This window comes from Coregonus lavaretus (genome assembly GCF_964263955.1).
Source record: "Coregonus lavaretus genome assembly, chromosome: 2".
NCBI lineage: Eukaryota > Metazoa > Chordata > Actinopteri > Salmoniformes > Salmonidae > Coregonus > Coregonus lavaretus.
Genome location: NC_139989.1, coordinates 50,818,312 through 50,827,305, shown reverse-complemented (window position 1 = coordinate 50,827,305; position 8,994 = coordinate 50,818,312). Strand labels below are relative to the sequence as shown.

Below are 8,994 nucleotides of genomic sequence, written 5' to 3'. Positions count from 1 at the left end.
GTAACCTATCTACTAGAATTATGCTCTCCCTCTCTATGTCATATAGTAAATAATATATTTCAAGTCCATAATATACATCATTAGACTCATGGATAACCCTAGGCCTATACATTATTTAGTTAAAGAAGGGTAATATATTAAGACAGTGAAATTAAAACGCAAAGAACGGGAGCCCCATTTCCATACACATTTTGAACAAGACTAATCACGTGTTCTTCAATAAGTCACATGAACACTTAACATTAACACATGAACACATTTGTTTTTTATATTCGTTTGATGTTCTGCTTTTAGCGTCTGTGTGCTTCCTTTGTTGTGTTTTATTGTGTATTTATTGGTGTTGCATGTATTGGCTGGTGCCATCAGATTTCCCCTTTGGGAGATTAATAAAGTACTATTTTATCTTATTCGACGTTTTTTAAAATATCAATAATTGATTCAAATACACGCTAACCACACGTTTACAAAAATGCTCGCAAACTGAGCTTGCTTCCTAATCCTACACTGAGGAACTGTAATAATGATTATTTTTTAAAGATATCATTTACCTGACATTTAGGCCTACATGTAGGTAAGCGTTCTTGAATTGTGTCGTTTGTGAGGGTTGGCGACACGTTTCACACCTGAGTCACCAAAGAGTAAGCCTACCTTTCGTTTTTCAATCTCCCGTTTAGACGTTTCAACAGTCCTGAATGAAGTTTGCTATCAACGCTACTCTATCGCCACCTGCAGTTTACTACAGGTTGGTGCTCGTTCTCCAGTCTATCACGTCATCGCGTAACATTGTAGTTCCATGTTCACTTTGACGCAAGAGACACACAGACCGACAAAATGGCTTCACTACGACCGTCGTTTTTGTTGCTGTCAATTATTGGCACAATACTTATATTGTGTGCTGATTTTGCGTGTTGCAACACTGGCAGAAGGGTATGTCAAAACCACTGTTATTTATCTAATTCCATAAATTTAGACAACTAATGTGCTTGCTGTTAGCTCTTACTAACCGTCTGACCTTAGCTAACTAACCAAATTAATGAAGACAACGCTTGCATGCAAAACAGGTGTTCAATATGCAGCAAATACAACTTTAGTTACTGTGCAAATAATGTTTTCACCGTCTATCAAACACGTAGCTAAGTAGTCAGCGAAACTAGCGTTACAGTAAAACACTAAAATTACAGTAACGCTAGCTAGATTGATATGAAGCTATTATGTTGCTTAGCTAGCCGTAGTTAGTTAAGTTAGCTATCTAGGTACTGTCGGTGGCTTTGACAGCCTTGGTGGTGGTGCTGCTGATTATCTGTCACGCCATGGCTTTCATTTGTAATATTGCACGGATGTGTCCAACACATAACGTTACGCGCTGTTAATCAAGCCAAGAATTCAGATCAATACCACCATGTTTTATGTTTGAATGGCAGGACCAATTTGTGGAAATGTCTTCTTACATCTAAACTGCCCATTGTATAGTGTTCCCAGGGTAGATCTCTCTATTACATCATCCAAGGGGCCCTAGCTAGCTAATTGTACTTTCTGCTCCAGCACTTCTGTTGAAAATGTTTTGCTCCGCAGATCTGACCTGGGAACTGCCCATGCAGTAAGTAAAACTGCTAGCCAGAATAGATTCCGACCCTACATTTGTTTACTGCTGCGCTAGGGTCGGTCAGGCTTCCTGTTTAGGTTAAGACCCCATTTAGTCGACTGGTCGATTGTTTGGTCGATAGGCTGTTGGTCGACCGAGATTTCTAAAATAAAAAAAATCATGGTATACAAGACACCTATCTGATTCGCACCTGTCTGAGTGTACTGATCCATTGTGGAGGCCATTGGGATGGCACAGGCCATCAGTGTAAGACGGGCTACTAAAATTGTATATGGTTATATTATGTAAGAACAATGGTGCAACACAAATAAAAATTGTTATTTTATAACAAATGCGCTTTCTCCCGCATTGGATAGTAGTCACTGTCCTTGGTTCAGAAACACATCAGTCCTCTGTTGAATTGGCGCCTTTTCTTAGACCATGTTGCTATGTGCATAATAGCAAAGTTAACCAGCATATTGGTGTTGAGAACAATGCTGCGGAGGCAGTAGCAGAGTTAGGAGACGAGAAAACATCCTTTGCCTTAATTGTCTAAGAAAAATGAGGAGAGAGGAAACCCTCATTTAATTAGGTCTATAATCAATAGACTAACTGTTAAATGTGCCTGGCTTTATAAATCATCCATATATATCTACAGAAATAAGACAGATCCTGCTTCTGTTGCCTGTTTGAGTGTTTGGTTGATAGACTACTGATTCCGTGAGCACCAAGCCTCACAACAATTTCACAAATTCTGCTGTTTTTAATCTTTGCTATGCTGTAATAAAGGCTTTACACTTTTTTTTTCATTAGACCAGCTTCTCTGGTATTATTTATAATTTATTTAGTGATGTTTACATTGTTCCAAATAGTCCGATTTCTTTTCTTTATGATGATAATAATAACCCTCCTTTTTCCTTGATCGCCTTCTTATTGTTATTATTACTATTATTATTATTATTATTATGATCATCATTATGATAATAAGTAATGTAATTATCATTAGTAGGCTTAGTATAGCAGCCTTGTGTAACCACCATTGAGCTGTAGGCCTAAGAGTGCATCCTGTTTAGTCTTAATACCTTAACTTACTTAGGCCTATATTTCAATACTTATATAGGCTACAGCATCAATCAATAATTTATTAGTTCATGTCATCATACAGCATACGAGTCAATCATGATGTGAAATACAATCAAGCATTTTAGTTTTAAAGTAAAATAACAAAGCGAACATTGAATAATTAGCGTAAACAATACATAGGCCTAAACCGTTCCATTTCGGAAATTAGATTCACGAATGAGTGAGACTGTTTTTAGTCTTTGCTGCAATAAAGGCTTTACAAAAAACAACAAAAAACTGTTACAACAGACTCTATCATTTATTTAGTGTTGTTTACGTTGTTCCAAACGGTCCGAAAAATTATATTGTAATCTAACAACACCTGTTTGGCACACATAGGCCTAATATGCACGCAGTGCTTGCTCCATACCTTATTTTTCTTGATCTCCAGTATTTTACACAACTAGTCAAATTAATTCCACGCATCTGACTTCCCCTTTACCTCCTGCGCAATCAGCAAACATTCCATTTTTTACATTTTTACATTTTAGTCATTTAGCAGACACTCTTATCCAGAGCGACTTACAGTTAGTGAGTGCATACATTTTCATACTCCCCGGCTTCGAGTTTATTTGTCACGTCCTCTGCACCCATTTTGCTGTCACGTGTTCAGAGTTTGTTATAACCAATTTATTGATGTGATTATAACACCATTTCTCATCCCTGGATTGAGGTACGTTTTCCAAACCATATCTCGCTCCGGCTCTGCGGTGTCTTAATCTAAACAGGAAGCCTGTCCAACCCCAGTGCACCTGTATGCAAGAGTAGGGTTGAAATCTATTCTGGCTAGTAAAACGGCCTGTATTTCCTTCTCCACAGACTGGTGATGGGCTGGACACAGACTTCAGTGGATTCTCTGTGCCTCTTGAGCATTCCTTTGAAGTTGGTGAGTATGTATTGTCTATCTGTGATGATACGCTATTCTTCAAGGTTCCATTTACCAAATGAAGCAGATGTTGAGGTCACATTCTTGGTGCTCATCATGTGTTGTTATACCATTTCTCTCTTTCAGATGATGTGTCTCGGTTCCGTGTGCGTGGAGCTCTGCAGTTGAGGGGCGGGAGGGAGACCAGTGTGTCCCTCTCCCAGAGCCAGCTATCAGAGGAGGACAGGAACACTCTGAAGGTGGGAGAGGAAGGGAGAGGCAGATGTGGTTTGGAGTTTACTGTCAGCATTCAGGATTTTGTTCTGAATCTGTATCCATACTGCCCTCTGACACAGGAAGTGGCTGCTGTGGATGGTCTGTACAAAATCAGAGTGTCCAGAGTGTCTTTGTCGACCGACAGGCAGACAGAGCGCCAGATGGATGGCTACCTGACGGCGTTCGTCAGAGCGGTATGTGTCTCACACTCATAGCAGGCTGAAATTATAAAGACAACACACCTCATTGGCATTTTCTTTTGTAAACATATCTGTTTCTTCTCTGTCTCCCTCAGTGCTCTTTGGTTGAGTCCCACCTCAGCGATGTCATCACCCTCCACACTGATGTCTCTGGCTACCTCATCGGCGTTTCCATAGTGACCATTCCAGGCGCGTGTCGGGGGACAGAGGTGGAGGATGAAGTTGATCTGGAGGCCTTTAACACTACGCTGACCGTCATAGCGCCTACCAATGCACCCCAGTGAGTCCTCAGTCCTCATTGATGTTCTGGCCACAGAAATATGATTCTGGATCTATCAAATCTTCATTTGATTTGATTTTCTAACTCTTTGTGGTCGACTTCAACCTTTCTCTTTCTCTGTCTAACAATATCCTTCATCATCCTCTCCCCCAGGCCGGAGACTGCTCTGTTTATTGAGCGCATGGACATAGAACATGAAAAGAAAGGGAAGCCACAGGAGCAGAAATCCTTCTTTGCCAAATATGTAAGTGTGAATAGACATCTGTGGTTTGTGTCATGCACTGTGGTCGTGCCATGTGTCATTATGACTGTCTATTGGGTCTATCCCTGGGCTCTTCAAGTCTTTAAAACTCTCTGCTCTGCTGTTCAGTCTTGAGCTGCTCTCTTCCGTTATATATACACTGAGTGTACAAAACATTAAGAACACCTGCTCTTTCCATGACATAGACTGACCAGGTGAATCCAGGTGAAAGCTATGATCCCTTATTGATGTCACTTGTTAAATCCACTTCAATCAGTGTAGATGAAGGGGAGGAGACATGTTAAAGAAGGATTTTAAAGCCTTGAGACAATTGAGACATGGATTGGATATGTGTGCCATTCAGAGGGTGAATGGGCAAGACAAAATATTTAAGTGCCTTTGAAAGGGACTATAGGTGCCAGGCGCACCGGTTTGTGTCTAAAAAATGCAACGCTGCTGGGTTTTTTGCTCTCAACAGTTTCCCATGTGTATCAATAATGTTCCACCACCCAAAGGACATCAACGCTTTTGACATCTTGTAGATAGGGCTGTGGCGGTCATGAAATTTCGTCAGCCAGTGATTGTCAAGGAAATAACTGCCGGTCTCACGGTAATTGACCGTTAATTAACATAAACACATTTAGCATCTCCTGTCTTCCACGCATAGCCTACAAGCCACTGATGCAGACCTTTGGAACATCTACATTTTAAAAAAGTCTAATAAATCCATGAAATATAGCCTATACATTCACAATAAATCCATTATTTATTTTAGACAGGTCTAAAGAAACATGATATGAAGAAAATGTAGTCTATTTCAGAAGAACAGAAAAGCATACTGAGTTGTCCTTATGTTAGGCCCTGATCTGACGATGCCATATGGCTGTGGGCTGCACTAGTTCATTTAGCAGACAATATTTGCTTAGAATTCCGTGGCATTATTTTATAGTATGAAGAACACAATTGAACATAGCTGAATAAAATAGAAAGGATATTTTCTCCAAACGATTTGAGGGAGTGCGCACATGCGGCTATTCTGTGTTGAGCAGTTAACAAAGAAACAGGTACTCCTACATGCTTAATTTAGAGTTATTTATGTAACTTTAGTTGTGATACAAACGTTGGGCTATATGTTTTGATTTGTAATACATTCTAAGGCTGCATGATGAGACTCTTAATAATGATTTGAAAAAAGTTCCGTTGTGCCCTTGGGCTGAATATAATAATTATAATTCCCTTCTCCCGGCTGCATGCTCTAAAGCACCTCTCACTCAAATGGCTCTCCGTCACGTGATCACGTCTTTCTCACAGGCTACAAGTGAAGACCGACACATCAGGGATGCAACTGCGTGCGTCCTAATCCAATTGCGTGCGTCCTTATCCAATTCCGAGGCGCATATTGAAGATATTGGAAGAACTGTCCACATTTACTTTTCGTCAGCCAGCAAGATGAGTAGGCCTAACGAACAGCAAAAGCACTAGCCTATGTCAATCTACTATCCCCCACAGTACAAAAGTTGACCTATTCTGTGCGATAAATGAATATTCCAAACATAGTATGGGACAGTTGTGTGATGGGATAGATCCCAAATGAATACAACCACTAGCATCAAAAAAGTGCAACTGAATATTAGGAAGGTGTTCCTAAGTTTGGTATACTCAGTGTCTATCTGCATGTTGTTGTTTGTCTTTTTGTTTTGTCCTCTGCCAGTCAGGATATTACATTTTTAGTCATTTAGCAGGCGCTCTTATCCAGAGCGACTTACAGTTAGTGAGTGCATACATTTTCATACTGGCCCCCTGTGGGAAACGAACCCACAACCCTGGCGTTGCAAACGCCATGCTCTAACAACAGAGCTACTCAGGACAGGATATGTCCTGTCCTGAGGGGCATACTACGATTGAAGCTACTAAGGGTTTTCTAAAGCTAGCCAGCTTCAGTTAGGTTCACATTCCAGCTCAGGCTTTATCTGTACTATGACGGTGGATATTGGTCGTCCACCTGCTGCTAACTCTACGTATTTTAACACACAAAGTCGTCTTCCTCAAAAGAAGGGGATGATGACGCAATCTTTGCAAGAGGGAGGGAATCTGATTTCGTTGTTCCTCGACTCGCAGCTTAGACACTTCATTCAGGATAAATGGAGTTAGCCCTGAGTTAACCTGAATGGGAGCAGGGTAGTTCTGAAGGATTCGTTGCCATAGAAATGTACCTGGCTAAAAAGTGAGCCACTTTCGTGGTACCGGTTATCCCGAGTTGAACTCAGTAGACCAAAGTTACCTCGCTAACTCCTCAAACCGCGTTCATAGTATAGGGCTCTGTGCTGTATTGTTATATGTACAGTGCTTCCATTGCTGTGTTTGATTTAATCAGTGCTGTTGTCTATGAGTCTGTGTTGCTGGTTGTGACTGTGTCATTTGTTGACTCAGTGCTGTGCCGTTTGTTGACTTAGTGCTATGCTGTGCTGTGTTCCAGTGGTATTTGATTCTGGGAGGCGCAATCTTCCTCATGGCCAGCAGTTCGGCACAACCCTCAGCAGGGGGAGCCGAAGAGCAGCAGAGCTGATTCCCACTCAAGTACTGTTCTCACTTTGGCTCGTTCAGCAACTCACTCTGGGCTGTCAGCCTATGTCTGTGCCGCGCGCCGTGTCTCTTCTGCTTCTTGCAAGCCTATGTATATGTGTGTTAATACTGTTCACTGATTTGATTAACACATTTTTCACTAATAATTTTTCCTGTTTGTTCCTCCTCTTCTGTCCTTGTCATTCAGGGTCAATGCTAATGATCTAGTACTAATGATGGGGTTTTTTAGTCACCGCAGACCTTAATTAATCCAGGTGTGTCCCATTTGATTAGTAATAAACGGAAGCACTCTGGTAAATTAGGATTGGATAACATGCACATTGCTCATTGCTAAACTGGATTAGATTATCACAGTTTAAGTAGCCAAAGTCACCACAGTCATTTTGTGCCTCCTTCTTTTACACACTTGCATTGGCATTGACCCTGAGATGTGTTTCACTTCACTGTTCACCTCACTCTCTCAGCCACTCTCTTTGTCCTTCTCTCGTTTGCTGAGTGAGGTGGACATTGAACGGGATGAAACTGTGGGACTGTTGTGCAGGAGAAGCATCACTAATCACAGCTTGTAGTCTTACAAGATGTTAATCTAACTCAGGGTATCATTTGATGATAACATCAACATCTCTCTCCCTCTCTCCAGTGGATGTACATCGTTCCCCTCGTTCTCTTCCTGATGATGTCAGGAGCTCAGGATCAGTCCGGGGGTGGAGCAGCTAATGGAGGAGGCAGATGATCGCCATGCCAACATGATTTATGTGGAGCAATTTCTTCTAGTTGTACATAATTATGTAGAGAAATGCACTCACACACCATTCAACACACTGTTACACATAATTAGACTAATATGAACAGATGAGCTAACCTTGAGAACGTATGTCATGAACTTTTAGTATTGATGTGATGGGAGAAATAAAGTATTTATTACTACCTGATAACTGTGTCTGTCTGACTATTGTATTGATAGCCACTAGCCAGTATGATGCCACTGGATATGTATTCAAGAGAGGGGTGGGTGGGGACATGCTGGGTAAAGAGAGAAATGGGAGTTGTTTTCAGTCTACTCTACTCCACTAGATGTCCTCTTTCTCTGCCCATCCAGAATGATGCCTTATTGAAGATTTGTTCAACATGAATGCAATTCGATAGAGGATGACAGAAGGGAAATTGTCACTTTCGTGAACATGTCACCATGGACAATATTTGCAGCATTTTTTTTGTGGTCATTTTTAAAAGTACATTGTGTAATAGCAGTAGACAGTAGAGTGTAATTAGGTGTGTTTATCATGTGTTTAGCTATTGCAGTGTCAGAGAACTCCTGTCATTCAGACCACATACCCTGTCCTGCCATTCATCTCTATTTTATTGCATGGCTTGACTGGCACGCATATCCAAGCGGGCACATAAAACCACATCAAAGCAGTCATGCTTCACAGTCCAATAATACAGTGACAGATTAGTGTTGCCAGGACACTATTGAGTCACCAGTTAAGTCCAACCCCTATCCTAAAATGTCTTATCTGATCTGCTGCTCTGTCCATCCTCTTCCTCCTTGTAAAAATCCTTCTGCTTCCCATCTTCTATTTAATTCTCTGCCTGGCTCAGCCTTTACTCCCATCTCATCTTTGCTGAATTCTAAGCCATAGCTTCACTCTGTCTCTGTGTGTCTACCACCCTCATCCCTCTGTGTCTCTACCACTCTTCTCCCTCTCTGTCTGTCTCTACCACTCTTCTCCCTCTCTGTCTCTCTACCACTCTTCTCCCTCTCTGTCTGTCTCTACCACTCTTCTCCCTCTCTGTCTCTCTACCACTCTTCTCCCTCTCTGTCTGTCTCTACCACTCTTCTCC

The 8,994-nt window shown here is 41.4% G+C and overlaps 1 protein-coding gene across 2 annotated transcripts; it reads left to right on the top strand.

Annotated features, from left to right (window-relative positions):
• The first annotated feature begins 817 nt into the window (after window positions 1-817).
• Window positions 818-8,084, top strand: LOC311148276 (ER membrane protein complex subunit 10-like). Of its 2 annotated transcripts, XM_084185187.1 has the most exons (8): window positions 818-927; window positions 3,524-3,590; window positions 3,717-3,829; window positions 3,926-4,039; window positions 4,141-4,325; window positions 4,479-4,569; window positions 7,043-7,143; window positions 7,790-8,084. In XM_084185187.1, exons 1-7 carry the CDS (start codon window positions 832-834, stop codon window positions 7,130-7,132), a joined length of 756 nt encoding a protein of 251 aa, XP_084041313.1. In that variant the 5' UTR covers window positions 818-831; the 3' UTR covers window positions 7,133-7,143; window positions 7,790-8,084. The 2 variants fall into 2 exon arrangements, with proteins under 2 accessions (XP_084041313.1, XP_084041312.1); XM_084185186.1 differs by lacking the exon at window positions 7,043-7,143 and having other exon boundaries at window positions 820-927.
• The last annotated feature ends 910 nt before the right edge of the window (window positions 8,085-8,994 follow it).

Bases quoted from the DNA above. Each gene is read 5' to 3' on its own strand.
- LOC311148276 (XM_084185186.1), top strand. From the start codon at position 832: ATGGCTTCACTACGACCGTCGTTTTTGTTGCTGTCAATTATTGGCACA. The intron at 4,040-4,140 runs GTATGTGTCTCA...TGTCTCCCTCAG, and splicing joins TGACGGCGTTCGTCAGAGCG to TGCTCTTTGGTTGAGTCCCA. The intron at 4,326-4,478 runs GTGAGTCCTCAG...CCTCTCCCCCAG, and splicing joins GCGCCTACCAATGCACCCCA to GCCGGAGACTGCTCTGTTTA.